The 16,405-nt window shown below is 41.0% G+C and overlaps 1 protein-coding gene across 2 annotated transcripts in view; it reads right to left on the reverse strand.

The window, feature by feature from the left end:
- The window catches only part of LOC139746784 (ionotropic receptor 21a-like), a 140,824-nt gene that overhangs the window by 4,618 nt on the left and 119,801 nt on the right, over positions 1 to 16,405 (reverse strand). For both annotated transcript variants that reach the window (XM_071658343.1, XM_071658337.1), the window contains exon 7: positions 15,692 to 15,841. In XM_071658343.1, coding sequence (XP_071514444.1) covers positions 15,692 to 15,841 — 150 coding nt within the window. The remainder of the gene's footprint in view (positions 1 to 15,691; positions 15,842 to 16,405) is intronic.

The following is a 16,405-nucleotide window of genomic DNA, read 5'->3' on the forward strand; positions in this document are numbered from 1 at the left end:
AAATCTTTTTCACTCCATCTTTCCACCTCCAATTTGGTCTCCCACTTCTCCTCGTTCCCTCCACCTCCGACACATATATCCTCTTGGTCAATCTTTCCTCACTCATTCTCTCCATGTGCCCAAACCATTTCAAAACACCCTCTTCTGCTCTCTCGACTACGCTCTTTTTATTTCCACACATCTCTCTTACTCGATTACTTACTCGATCAAACCACCTCACACCACACATTGTCCTCAAACATCTCATTTCCAGCACATCCACCCTCCTGCGCACCAATCTATCCATAGCCCACGCCTCGCAACCATACAACATTGTTGGAACCACTATTCCTTCAAACATACCCATTTTTGCTTTCCGAGATAATGTTCTCGACTTCCAAACATTCTTCAAGGCTCCCAGGATTTTCACCCACACCCCCACCTTATGATTCACTTCCGCTTATTGGTTCCATCCGCTGCCAGATCCACTCCCATATATCTAAAACACTTTACTTCTTCCAGTTTTTCTCCATTCAAACTTACCTCCCAATTGACTTGACCCTCAACCCTACTGTACCTAATAACATTGCTCTTATTCACATTTGCTCTTAACTTTCTTCTTTCACACACTTTACCACAATCAGTCACCAGCTTCTGCAGTTTCTCACATGAATCAGCCACCAGCGCTGTATCATCAGCGAACAACAACAGACTCCCTTCCCAAGCTCTCTCATCCCCAACAGACTTCATACCTGCCCCTCTTACCAAAACTCTTGAATTCACCTCCCTAACAACCCCATCCATAAACAAATTAAACACCCATGGAGACATCACACACATCTGCCGCAAACCTACATTCACTGAGAACCAATCACTTTCCTCTCTTCCTACACGTACACATGCCTTACATCCTCGATAAAAACTTTTCACTGCTTCTAACAACTTTCCTCCCACACCATATATTCTTAATACCTTCCACAGAGCATCTCTATGAACTCTGTCATATGCCTTCTCCAGATCCATAAATGCTACATACAAATCCATTTGCTTTTCTAAGTATTTCTCACATACATTCTTTAAAGGAAACACCTGATCCACACATCCTCTACCACTTCTGAAACCACACTGCTCTTCCCCAATCTTATGCTCTGTACATGCCTTCACCCTCTCAATCAATACCCTCCCATTTAATTTACCAGGAATACTCAGCAAACTTATACCTCTGTAATTTAAGCACTCACTCTTATCCCCTTTGCCTTTGTACAATGGCACTATGCACGCATTCCGCCAATCCTCAGGCACCTCACTATGAGTCATACATACATTAAGTAACCTTACCAACCAGTTAACAATACAGTCACCCCCCTTTTTTAATAGATTCCACTACAATACCATCCAAACCTGCTGCCTTGCCGGCTTTCATCTTCCGCAAAGCTTTTACTACCTCTTCTCTGTTTACCAAATCATTTTCCCTAACCCTCTCACTTTGCACACCACCTCGACCAAAACACCCTATATCTGCCACTCTACCATCAAACACATTCAACAAACCTTCAAAGTACTCACTCCATCTCCTTCTCACATCACCACTACTTGTTATCACCTCTCCATTTGCGCCCTTCACTGAAGTTCCCATTTGCTCCCTTGTCTTACGCACTTTATTTAACTCCTTCCACAACATCTTTTTATTCTCCCTGGAATTTAATGATACTCTCTCACCCCAACTCTCCTTTGCCCTATTTTCACCTCTTGCACCTTTCTCTTGACCTCCAGTCTCTTTTTTTTATACATCTACCACTGAATTGCATTTTTTCCCTGCAAAAATCGTCCAAATGCCTCTCTCTTCTCTTTCACTAATAATCTTAATTCTTCATCCCACCACTCACTACCCTTTCTAATCAACCCACCTCCCACGCTTCTCATGCCACAAGCATCTTTTGCGCAATCCATCACTGATTCCCTAAATACATCCCATTCCTCCCCACTCCCCTTACTTCCATTGTTCTCACCTTTTTCCATTCTGTACTCAGTCTCTCCTGGTACTTCCTCACACAAGTCTCCTTCCCAAGCTCCCTTACTCTCACCACACTCTTCACCCTAACGTTCACTCTTCTTTTCTGAAAATCCATACAAATCGTCACCTTAACCTCCACAAGATAATGATCAGACAACCCTCCAGTTGCACCTCTCAGCACATTAACATCCAAAAGTCTCTCTTTCGCGCGCCTGTCAATTAACATGTAATCCAATAACGCTCTCTGGCCATCTCTCCTACTTACATACGTATACTTATGAATATCTCGTTTTTTAAACCAGGTATTCCCAATCACCAGTCATTTTTCAGCACATAAATCTACAAGCTCTTCACCATTTCCATTTCCAATACTGAACACTCCATGTATACCAATTATTCCCTCAACTGCCACATTACTCACCTCTGCATTTAAATCACCCATTACTATTACCTGTTCTTGTGCATCAAAACCACTAACACACTCATTCAGCTGATCCCAAAACACACACATACATATATAAATATATATATATATATGTATACATATATATATATATATATATATATATATATATATATATATATATATATATATATATATATATATATATATTTATATATATATATATATATATATATATATATATATATATATATATATATATATATATATATATTTTTTTTTTTTTTTTTGCTTTGTCGCTGTCTCCCGCGTTTGCGAGGTAGCACTAGGAAACAGACGAAAGAAATGGCCCAACACACCCCCATACACATGTATATACATACGTCCAAACACGCAAATATACATACCTACACAGCTTTCCATGGTTTACTTCAGACGCTTCACATGCCCCGATTCAATCCACTGACAGCACGTCAACCCCGGCATACCACATCGCTCCAATTCACTCTATTCCTTGCCCTCCTTTCACCCTCCTGCATGTTCAGGCCCCGATCACACAAAATCTTTTTCACTCCATCTTTCCACCTCCAATTTGGTCTCCCTCTTCTCCTCGTTCCCTCCACCTCCGACACATATATCCTCTTGGTCAATCTTTCCTCACTCATTCTCTCCATGTGTCCAAACCATTTCAAAACACCCTCTTCTGCTCTCTCAACCACGCTCTTTTTATTTCCACACATCTCTCTTACCCTTACGTTACTTACTCGATCAAACCACCTCACACCACACATTGTCCTCAAACATCTCATTTCCAGCACATCCATCCTCCTGCGCACAACTCTATCCATAGCCCACGCCTCGCAACCATACAACATTGTTGGAACCACTATTCCTTCAAACATACCCATTTTTGCTTTCCGAGAAAATGTTTTCGACTTCCACACATTCTTCAAGGCTCCCAGAATTTTCGCCCCCTCCCCCACCCTATGATCCACTTCCGCTTCCATGGTTCCATCCGCTGCCAGATCCACTCCCAGATATCTAAAACACTTCACTTCCTCCAGTTTTTCTCCATTCAAACTCACCTCCCAATTGACTTGACCCTCAACCCTACTGTACCTAATAACCTTGCTCTTATTCACATTTACTCTTAAGTTTCTTCTTTCACACACTTTACCAAACTCAGTCACCAGCTTCTGCAGTTTCTCACATGAATCAGCCATATATATATATATATATATATATATATATATATATATATATATATATATATATATATTTTTTTTTTTTTTTTTTTTTTTTTTTTTTGCTTTGTCGCTGTCTCCCGCGTTTGCGAGGTAGCGCAAGGAAACAGACGAAAGAAATGGCCCAACCCACCCCCATACACATGTATATACATACGTCAACACACGCAAATATACATACCTACACAGCTTTCCATGGTTTACCCCAGACGCTTCACATGCCTTGATTCAATCCACTGACAGCACGTCACCCCCGGTATACCACATCGCTCCAATTCACTCTATTCCTTGCCCTCCTTTCACCCTCCTGCATGTTCAGGCCCCGATCACACAAAATCTTTTTCACTCCATCTTTCCACCTCCAATTTGGTCTCCCTCTTCTCCTTGTTCCCTCCACCTCCGACACGTATATCCTCTTGGTCAATCTTTCCTCACTCATTCTCTCCATGTGACCAAACCATTTCAAAACACCCTCTTCTGCTCTCTCAACCACGTTCTTTTTATTTCCACACATCTCTCTTACCCTTACGTTACTTACTCGATCAAACCACCTCACACCACACATTGTCCTCAAACATCTCATTTCCAGCACATCCATCCTCCTGCGCACAACTCTATCCATAGTCCACGCCTCGCAACCATACAACATTGTTGGAACCATTATTCCTTCAAACATACCCATTTTTGCTTTCCGAGATAATGTTCTCGACTTCCAAACATTCTTCAAGGCTCCCAGAATTTTCGTCCCCTCCCCCACCCAATGATCCCTATATATATATATATATATATATATATATATGTATATATATATATATATATATATATATATATATATATATATATATATATTTTTTTTTTTTTTTTTTTTATACTTTGTCGCTGTCTCCCGCGTTTGCGAGGTAGCGCAAGGAAACAGACGAAAGAAATGGCCCAACCCCCCCCCCCATACACATGTACATACACACGTCCACACACGCAAATATACATACCTACACAGCTTTCCATGGTTTACCCCAGACGCTTCACATGCCTTGATTCAATCCACTGACAGCACGTCAACCCCTGTATACCACATGACTCCAATTCACTCTATTCCTTGCCCTCCTTTCACCCTCCTGCATGTTCAGGCCCCGATCACACAAAATCTTTTTCACTCCATCTTTCCCTCTTCTCCTCGTTCCCTCCACCTCCGACACATATATCCTCTTGGTCAATCTCTCCTCACTCATTCTCTCCATGTGCCCAAACCATTTCAAAACACCCTCTTCTGCTCTCTCAACCACGCTCTTTTTATTTCCACACATCTCTCTTACCCTTACGTTACTTACTCGATCAAACCACCTCACACCACACATTGTCCTCAAACATCTCATTTCCAGCACATCCATCCTCCTGCGCACATCTCTATCCATAGCCCACGCCTCGCAACCATACAACATTGTTGGAACCACTATTCCCTCAAACATACCCATTTCTGCTTTCCGAGATAATGTTCTCGACTTCCACACATTTTTCAAGGCTCCCAAAATTTTCGCCCCCTCCCCCACCCTATGATCCACTTCCGCTTCCATGGTTCCATCCGCTGACAGATCCACTCCCAGATATCTAAAACACTTCACTTCCTCCAGTTTTTCTCCATTCAAACTCACCTCCCAATTGACTTGACCCTCACCCCTACTGTACCTAATAACCTTGCTCTTATTCACATTTACTCTCAACTTTCTTCTTCCACACACTTTACCAAACTCAGTCACCAGCTTCTGCAGTTTCTCACATGAATCAGCCACCAGCGCTGTATCATCAGCGAACAACAACTGACTCACTTCCCAAGCTCTCTCATCCCCAACAGACTTCATACTTGCCCCTCTTTCCAGGACTCTTGCATTTACCTCCCTTACAACCCCATCCATAAACAAATTAAACAACCATGGAGACATCACACACCCCTGCCGCAATCCTACATTCACTGAGAACCAATCACTTTCCTCTCTTCCTACACGTACACATGCCTTACATCCTCGATAAAAACTTTTCACTGCTTCTAACAACTTGCCTCCAACACCATATATTCTTAATACCTTCCATAGAGCATCTCTATCAACTCTATCATATGCCTTCTCCAGATCCATAAATGCTACATACAAATCCATTTGCTTTTCTAAGTATTTCTCACATACATTCTTCAAAGCAAACACCTGATCCACACATCCTCTACCACTTCTGAAACCGCACTGCTCTTCCCCAATCTGATGCTCTGTACATGCCTTCACCCTCTCAATCAATACCCTCCCATATAATTTACCAGGAATACTCAACAAACTTATACCTCTGTAATTTGAGCACTCACTCTTATCCCCTTTGCCTTTGTACAATGGCACTATGCACGCATTCCGCCAATCCTCAGGCACCTCACCATGAGTCATACATACATTAAATAACCTTACCAACCAGTCAACAATACAGTCACCCCCTTTTTTAATAAATTCCACTGCAATACCATCCAAACCTGCTGCCTTGCCGGCTTTCATCTTCCGCAAAGCTTTTACTACCTCTTCTCTGTTTACCAAATCATTTTCCCTAACCCTCTCACTTTGCACACCACCTCGACCAAAACACCCTATATCTGCCACTCTGTCATCAGACACATTCAACAAACCTTCAAAATACTCATTCCATCTCCTTCTCACATCACCGCTACTTGTTATCACCTCCCCATTTACGCCCTTCACTGAAGTTCCCATTTGCTCCCTTGTCTTACGCACCCTATTTACCTCCTTCCAGAACATCTTTTTATTCTCCCTAAAATTTACTGATAGTCTCTCACCCCAACTCTCATTTGCCCTTTTTTTCACCTCTTGCACCTTTCTCTTGACCTCCTGTCTCTTTCTTTTATACTTCTCCCACTCAATTGCATTTTTTCCCTGCAAAAATCGTCCAAATGCCTCTCTCTTCTCTTTCACTAATACTCTTACTTCTTCATCCCACCACTCACTACCCTTTCTATACAGCCCACCTCCCACTCTTCTCATGCCACAATATCTTTTGCGCAATCCATCACTGATTCCCTAAATACATCCCATTCCTCCCCCACTCCCCTTACTTCCATTGTTCTCACCTTTTTCCATTCTGTACACAGTCTCTCCTGGTACTTCCCCACACAGGTCTCCTTCCCAAGCTCACTTACTCTCACCACCTTCTTCACCCCAACATTCACTCCTCTTTTCTGAAAACCCATACTAATCTTCACCTTAGCCTCCACAAGATAATGATCAGACATCCCTCCAGTTGCACCTCTCAGCACATTAACATCCAAAAGTCTCTCTTTCGCACGCCTGTCAATTAACACGTAATCCAATAACGTTCTCTGGCCATCTCTCCTACTTACATAAGTATACTTATGTATATCTCGCTTTTTAAACCAGGTATTCCCAATCATCAGTCCTTTTTCAGCACATAAATCTACAAGCTCTTCACCATTTCCATTTACAACACTGAACACCCCATGCATACCAATTATTCCCTCAACTGCCACATTACTCAACTTTGCATTCAAATCACCCATCACTATAACCCGGTCTCGTGCATCAAAACCGCTAACACACTCATTTAGCTGCTCCCAAAACACTTGCCTCTCTTGATCTTTCTTCTCATGCCCAGGTGCATATGCACCAATAATCACCCACCTCTCTCCATCAACTTTCAATTTTACCCATATTAATCGAGAATTTACTTTCTTACACTCTATCACATACTCCCACAACTCCTGTTTCAGGAGTATTGCTACTCCTTCCTTTGCTCTTGTCCTCTCACTAACCCCTGACTTCACTCCCCAGACATTTCCAAACCACTCTTCCCCTTTACCCTTGAGCTTCGTTTCACTCAGAGCCAAAACATCCAGGTTCCTTTCCTCAAACATACTACCTATCTCTCCTTTTTTCACATCTTGGTTACATCCACACACATTTAGGCACCCCACTCTGAGCCTTCGAGGAGGATGATCACTCCCCGCGTGACTCCTTCTTCTGTTTCCCATTTTAGAAAGTTAATACAAGGAGGGGAGGATTTCCGGCCCCCCGCTCCCGTCCCCTCTAGTCGCTTTCTACGACACGCGAGGAATACGTGGGAAGTATTCTTTCACCCCTATCCCCAGGGATAATATACATATATATATACATATACACACACACACACACACACACACACACATACGCACATACACACACACACACACACATACATATATATACATATGAAAAATGTAAGAAACAATTTAGAAAACAAACTTTTAGCTTGAAATGAATGAAAAAAAATGAATGTCACATAATGGTTCAACCTCTGGCTATGGAAAAGGAAATGTACAATTTATTCACACAAACGTCAATAGCAGTTCTCATCAATTTCACCACTGTATCAATAAGCTTCAATGTCTAAGCTACATTTTTCTCCAACTTCACTATTTTCTTGTCAAAAACACCATGCATGAAAACTATCACTCCATTAACACAACTATAAACATTTACTTCCCCTTTAAAGTTCTGGGGAAGTCTGTCTCGATACACTGCGGCGAGGCGACGCGACGCTGACACAATCACTGTCACAATATCACTTCTGCCTCCTCAAGTCAATCTCTCAGCCACAGTGCAGGCCTTCATCGTCGAAATCGGTCTTCTTGGAATAGTTGGGGCTGTTGGTCTTTCCTTCCGAAGACTGTCTCCAATACGGGCCATCCGTCATCGCCAGGCGCCCGGGGTGAAGGAAGGAGGGAGACGTGGCGTCCTTGTGGTCCGGGACATATATATATATGTCGGTGGATTGTATCAGGGCGTGTGGGGCGTCTGGGGTGAACCGTGGAGGGTTCTGTGGGGCCTGGATGCAGAAAGGGAGCTGTGCTTTCGGGCGTTATTGAGTGACAGCTGGAGACTGGGTGTGAACGAGTGGGGCCTTTGTTGTCTTTTCCTAGCGCTGCCTCGCACACATGAGGGGGGGGGGGGATGTTATTCCATGTGTGGCGGGGTGGCGGTGGGAATGAGTAGGGGCAGACAGTGTGAATTGTGTGCATGTGTATATATGTAGGTGTCTGTGTGTATATGTATGTGTACATTGGGATGTGTGGGTGTGTGTGTTTGCGTGTGTGGACGTGTGTGTGTGTGCATGTGTATGGGGGTGGGTTGGGCCATTTCTTTCGTCTGTTTCCTTGCGCTGTCTTGCAGGCGCGGGAGACAGCGGCAAAGCAAAATGATGATGGTAGTGGTATGTATGTATATATATATATATATATATATATATATATATATATATATATATATATATATATATATATATATAAGTATGTATATATAAATATATATTTTTTTTTTTTTTTTTTTTTTTTTTTATACTTTGTCGCTGTCTCCCGCGTTTGCGAGGTAGCGCAAGGAAACAGACGAAAGAAATGGCCCAACCCTCCCCATACACATGTACATACACACGTCCACACACGCAAATATACATACCTACACAGCTTTCCATGGTTTACCCCGGACGCTTCACATGCCTTGATTCAATCCACTGACAGCACGTCAACCCCGGTATACCACATCGCTCCAATTCACTCTATTCCTTGCCCTCCTTTCACCCTCCTGCATGTTCAGGCCCCGATCACACAAAATCCTTTTCACTCCATCTTTCCACCTCCAATTTGGTCTCCCTCTTCTCCTCGTTCCCTCCACCTCCGACACATATATCCTCTTGGTCAATCTTTCCTCACTCATTCTCTCCATGTGCCCAAACCATCTGTCAGCGGATGGAACCATGGAAGCGGAAGTGGATCATAGGGTGGGGGAGGGGGCGAAAATTTTGGGAGCCTTGAAAAATGTGTGGAAGTCGAGAACATTATCCCGGAAAGCAAAAATGGGTATGTTTGAAGGAATAGTAGTTCCAACAATGTTGTATGGTTGCGAGGCGTGGGCTATGGATAGAGTTGTGCGCAGGAGGATGGATGTGCTGGAAATGAGATGTTTGAGGACAATGTGTGGTGTGAGGTGGTTTGATCGAGTAAGTAACGTAAGGGTAAGAGAGATGTGTGGAAATAAAAAGAGTGTGGTTGAGAGAGCAGAAGAGGGTGTTTTGAAATAAATATATATATATATATATATATATATATATATATATATATATATATATATATATATATATATATATATATATATATATATATATATATATATATTATCCCTGGGGATAGGGGAGAAAGAATACTTCCCACGTATTCCCTGCGTGTCGTGGAGGGCGACTAAAAGGGGAGGGAGCGGGTGGCTGGAAATCCTCCCCTTTCTTGTTTTTTTTAATTTTCCAAAAGAAGGAACAGAGAAGGGGGTCAGGTGAGGATATTCCCTCTAAGGCCCAGTTCTATGTTCTTAACGCTACCTTGCTAACGCGGGAAATGGCAAATAGTATGAAAAAAAAAAAAAAATATATATATATATATATATATATATATATATATATATATATATATATATATATATATATATATATATGTGTGTATATATATGTATATATATATATATATATATATATATATATATATATATATATATATATATATATATATATATTTTTTTTTCTTTTTCAAACTATTCGCCATTTCCCGCGTTAGCGAGGTAGCGTTAAGAACAGAGGACTGGGCCATTGAGGGAATATCCTCACCTGGCCCCCTTCTCTGTTCCTTCTTTTGGAAAATTAAAAAAAAATTGAGAGGGGAGGATTTCCAGCCCCCCGCTCCCTCCCCTTTTAGTCGCCTTCTACGACACGCAGGGAATACGTGGGAAGTATTCTTTCTCCCCTAAACGCTACCTCGCTAACGCGGGAAATGGCGAATAGTATGAAAAAAAAAAATATATATATATATATGTATATATATATATATATATATATATATATATATATATATATATATATATATATATATATATATATATATATATATAGAAAAGAAGAATGAATGTTGGGGTGAAGAGGGTGGTGAGAGTAAGTGAGCTTGGGAAGGAGACTTGTGTGAGGAAGTACCAGGAGAGACTGAGTACAGAATGGAAAAAGGTGAGAACAATGGAAGTAAGGGGAGTGGGGGAGGAATGGAATGTTTTTAGGAAATCAGTGATGGATTGCGCAAAAGATGCTTGTGGCATGAGAAGCTTGGGAGGTGGGTTGATTAGAAAGAGTAGTGAGTGGTGGGATGAAGAAGTAAGATTATTAGTGAAAGAGAAGAGAGAGGGATTTGGACGAGTTTTGCAGGGAAAAAATGCAATTGAGTGGGAGATGTATAAAAGAAAGAGACAGGAGGTCAAGAGAAAGGTGCAAGAGTTGAAAAAGAGGGCAAATGAGAGTTGGGGTGACAGAGTATCATTAAATTCTAGGGAGAATAAAAAGATGTTCTAGAAGGGGGTCAATAAAGTGCGTAAGACAAGGGAGCAAATGGGAACTTCAGTGAAGGGCGCAAATGGGGAGGTCATAACAAGTAGTGGTGATGTGAGAAGGAGATGGAGTGAGTATTTTGAAGGTTTGTTGAATGTGTTTGATGATAGAGTGGCAGATATAGGGTGTTTTGGTCGAGGTGGTGTACAAAGTGAGAAGGTTAGGGAAAATGATTTGGTAAACAGAGAAGAGGTAGTAAAAGCTTTGCGGAAGATGAAAGCCTGCAAGGAAGCATCTTTGGATGGTATTGCAGTGAAATTTATTAAAAAAGGGGGTGACTGTATTGTTAACTGGTTGGTAAGGTTATTTAATGTATGTATGATTCATGATGAGGTGCCTGAGGATTAGCGGAATGCGTGCATAGTGCCATTGTAGTAAGGCAAAGGGGATAAGAGTGAGTGCTCAAATTACAGAGGTATAAGTTTGTTGAGTATTTCTGGTAAATTATATGGGAGGGTATTGATTGAAAGGGTGAAGGCATGTACAGAGCATCAGATTGGGGAAGAGCAGTGTGGTTTCAGAAGTGGTAGAGGATGTGTGGATCAGGTGTTTCCTTTGAAGAATATATTTGTGAAATACTTAGAAAAGCAAATGGATTTTTATGTAGCATTTATGGATCTGGAGAAGGCATGTGATAGAGTTGATAGAGATGCTCTGTGGAAGGTATTAAGAATATATGGTGTGGGAGGCAAGCTTTTAGAAGCAGTGAAAAGTTTTTAGCTAGGATGTAAGGCAGGTGTACGTGTCGGAAGAGAGGAAAGTGATTGGTTCTCAGTGAATGTAGGTTTGCGGCAGAGGTGTGTGATGTCTCCATGGTTGTTTAATTTGTTTATGGATAGGGTTGTCAGGGAGGTGAATGCAAGAGTTTTGGAAAGAGGGGCAAGTATGGAGTCTGTTGTGGATGAGAGAGCTTGGGAAGTGAGTCAGTTGTTGTTCGCTGATGATGCAGCGCTGGTGGCTGATTCATGTGAGAAACTGCAGAAGCTGGTGGCTGAGTTTGGTAAAGTGTGTGAAAGAAGAAAGTTAAGAGTAAATGTGAATAAGAGCAATGTTGTTAGGTACAGTAGGGTTGAGGGTCAAGTCAACTGGGAGGTAAGTTTGAATGGAGAAAAACTAGAGGAAGTAAAGTGTTTTAGATATATGGGAGTAAATCTGGCAGCGGATAGAACTATGGAAGCGGAAGTGAATCATAGGGTGGGGGTGGGGGCGAAAATTCTGGGAGCCTTGAAGAATGTGTGGAAGTCGAGAACATTATCTCCGAAAGGAAAATTGGGTATGTTTGAAGGAATAGTGGTTCCAACAATTTTGTATGGTTGCGAGGCTTGGGCTATGGATAGAGTTGTGCGCAGGAGGGTGGATGTGCTGGAAATGAGATGTTTGAGGGCAATATGTGGTGTGAGGTGGTTTGATCGAGTAAGTAATGTAAGGGTAAGAGAGATGTGTGGAAATAAAAAGATCGTGGTTGAGAGAGCAGAAGAGGGTGTTTTGAAATTGTTTGGGCACATGGAGAGAATGAGTGAGGAAAGATTGACCAAGAGGATATATGTGTCGGAGGTGGAGGGAACGAGGAGAAGTGCGAGACCAAATTGGAGGTGGAAAGATGGAGTGAAAAAGATTTTGAGTGATCGGGGCCTGAACATGCAGGAGGGTGAAAGGAGGGAAAGGAATAGAGTAATTTGGATCGATGTGGTATACCGGGGTTGACGTGCTGTCAGTGGATTTAATCAGGGCATGTGAAGCGACTGGGGTAAACCATGGAAAGTTTTGTGGGGCTTGGATGTGGAAAGGGAGCTGTGGTTTCGGGCATTATTGCATGACAGCAAGAGATTGAGTGTGAACGGATGGGGCCTTTGTTGTCTTTTCCTAGCGGTACCTCGCAAACATGAGGGGGGAGGGGGATGGTATTACATGTTTGGCGAGGTGTCGATGGGAATGAATAAAGGCAGACAGTGTGAATTGTGTGCATATATGTATGTCTCTGTGTGTGTATATATATGCGTACATTGAGATGTATAGGTATGTATATTTGCGTGTGTGGACGTTTATGTATATATATGTGTATGGGGGTGGGTTGGGCCATTTCTTTCGTCTATGTCCTTGCGTTACCTCGCAAACGCGGTAGACAGCGACAAAGTAAAATAAGTATATATATATATATATATATACATATATATATATATATATATATATATATATATATATATATATATATATATATATATATACATATATTTATATATATATATAAATTATGTGGTAAATTATATGGGAGGGTATTGATTGAGAGGGTGAAGGCATGTACAGAGCATCAGATTGGGGAAGAGCAGTGTGGTTTCAGAAGTGGTAGAGGATGTGTGGATCAGGTGTTTGCTTTGAAGAATGTATGTGAGAAATACTTAGAAAAGCAAATGGACTTGTATGTAGCATTTATGGATCTGGAGAAGGCATATGATGGAGTTGATAGAGATGCTCTGAGGAAGGTATTAAGAATATATGGTGTGGGAGGCAAGTTGTTAGAAGCAGTGAAAAGTTTTTATCGAGGATGTATGGCATGTGTACGTGTAGGAAGAGAGGAAAGTGATTGGTTCTTAGTGAATGTAGGTTTGCGGCAGGGGTGTGTGATGTCTCCATGGTTGTTTAATTTGTTTATGGATGGGGTCGTTAGGGAGGTAAATGCAAGAGTTTTGGAAAGAGGGGCAAGTATGAAGTCTGTTGGGGATGAGAGAGCTTGGGAAGTGAGTCAGTTGTTGTTCGTTGATGATACAGCGCTGGTGGCTGATTCATGTGAGAAACTGCAGAAGCTGGTGAATGAGTTTGGTAAAGTGTGTGAAAGAAGAAAGTTAAGAGTAAATGTGAATAAGAGCAAGGTTATTAGGTACAGTAGGGTTGAGGGTCAAGTCAGTTGGGAGGTAAGTTTGAATGGAGAAAAACTGGAGGAAGTAAAGTGTTTTAGATATCTGGGAGTGGATCTGGCAGCGGATGGAACCATGGAAGCGGAAGTGGATCATAGGGTGAGGGAGGTGGCGAAAATCCTGGGAGCCTTGAAGAATGTGTGGAAGTCAAGAACATTATCTCGGAAAGCAAAAATGGGTATGTTTGAAGGAATAGTGGTTCCAACAATGTTGTATGGTTGCGAGGCGTGGACTATGGATAGAGTGGTGCGCAGGAGGGTGGATGTGCTGGAAATGAGATGTTTGAGGACAATGTGTGGTGTGAGGTGGTTTGATCGAGTAAGTAACGTAAGGGTAAGAGAGATGTGTGGGAATAAAAAGAGCGTGATTGAGAGAGCAGAAGAGGGTGTTTTGAAATGGTTTGGGCACATGGAGAGAATGAGTGAGGAAAGATTGACCAAGAGGATATATGTGTCGGAGGTGGAGTGAACGAGGAGAGGTGGGACACCAAATTGGAGGTGGAAAGATGAAGTGAAAAAAAAACATTTTGTGTGATCGGGGCCTATACATGCAGGAGGGTGAAAGGAGGGCAAGGAATAGAGTGAATTGGATCGATGTGGTATACCGGGGTTGACGTGCTGTCAGTGGATTGAATCAGGGCATGTGAAGCGTTTGGGGTAAACCATGGAGAGCTGTGTAGGTATGTATATTTGCGTGTGTGGACCTATGTATATACATGTGTATTGGGGTGGGTTGGGCCATTTCTTTCGTCTGTTTCCTTGCGCTACCTCGCAAACGCGGGAGACAGCGACAAAGCAAAAGAAAAAAAAATATATATTGGAAAGAATCACAATTTTGCGCGTGATCAAGATATTCCTATGGGTCCACGGGGAAAATGAAACACGAAAAGTTCCCAAGTGCACTTTCGTGTAATAATCACATCATCAGGGGAGACATAAGAGAGAAATATAACAGTCAGTTGATATACATCGAAGAGACGAAGCTAGGACGCCATTTGGTATACATGTTTACCAAATATATATATATATATATATATATATGTATATATATATATATATATATATATATATATATATATATATATATATATATATATATATATATATATATATATATATATATATATATATATATATATATATGCGCTACCTCGCAAACGCGGGAGACAGCGACAAAGTATAAAAAAAAAAAGATATATATATATATATATATATATATATATATATATATATATATATATATATATATATATATATATATACATATCCCACCACTCACTACCCTTTCTAATCTGCCCGCCTCCCACGCTTATCATGCCACAAGTATTATTACTATTATTATCATTATTATCATTATCATTATTGGTGTCATTATCATTACTATTATCATCATCATTATTGTTAGTACTATTATTATCATTATTAACATTCATATTTCTAAAGTAGTACTATAAATGTACTTATGTTTTTGATGATTACTGAGTTTTAGAGAAAACATTACAGTTACAGGGTATCTGAAGTGAAAATTAAAAGATTAAGAGAATCGGGTGCAGAAAATAATCGAGACTCTGCATGCGTATTTGGATCCTTCATTAAACGGAATAAGGGTATTTAGAATAAATTCACTGTAAATAACTTACATCATCACTTATTCTTATTTTCCTTCTCTATCATCTACAATGTCTCACCCGGAGCGACGCGTCCAGTCGGAGAGAGTCAAGGAAGAACTTGCTCACAAGGCCGCTCTGTTGTATCCAGCCCATAAGTTGGCTCAACTTACTCTTCAGCGGAGAATGACGCTGCAAGCCCAGGGCCACGTTGTACGTCTGGTAGTGCTCCTGCAACACATGGGTAAGGAGAAATAGAAGCAATAGAAAACAGAATGAACATTAACAAACGTAAAATGACAGGTAATGACAGGTAAATTGTAAATTTCCATCTACACTTCCACTCATCTCATGTGAGCGCGTTCTGGAGATCTTGTAGTTATCTGGTATTCTGACCTGAAACAATTGGATACTATACATTCTAAATGATAAATTTCCTCAGGCCAATGAACTAAGCACATATTCGTTTCGTTGATTATTTTCATCACTAAGACAGTCTTCAGATCCAAGATAACGCTCTTCGACCATATATACATTGAAATATTACAAATTAGTTAGCGATTAGCGTTCTTGCCAATGACCCACACACAGCCCGTCCAGGGTCAAACGCATAGGATTCAATTCTGGTTGAGGCAGTCGGTCCAAAGTCATCCCAGCTGTTCATCCACCCCTAGAAGTTGGTCGATGATATAGGTACCTGATTTAGGCTAGTATATATATATATATATATATATATATATATATATATATATATATATATATATATATATATATATATATATATATATATCTTAA

This window comes from Panulirus ornatus, chromosome 5 (genome assembly GCF_036320965.1).
Source record: "Panulirus ornatus isolate Po-2019 chromosome 5, ASM3632096v1, whole genome shotgun sequence".
Lineage (NCBI taxonomy): Eukaryota > Metazoa > Arthropoda > Malacostraca > Decapoda > Palinuridae > Panulirus > Panulirus ornatus.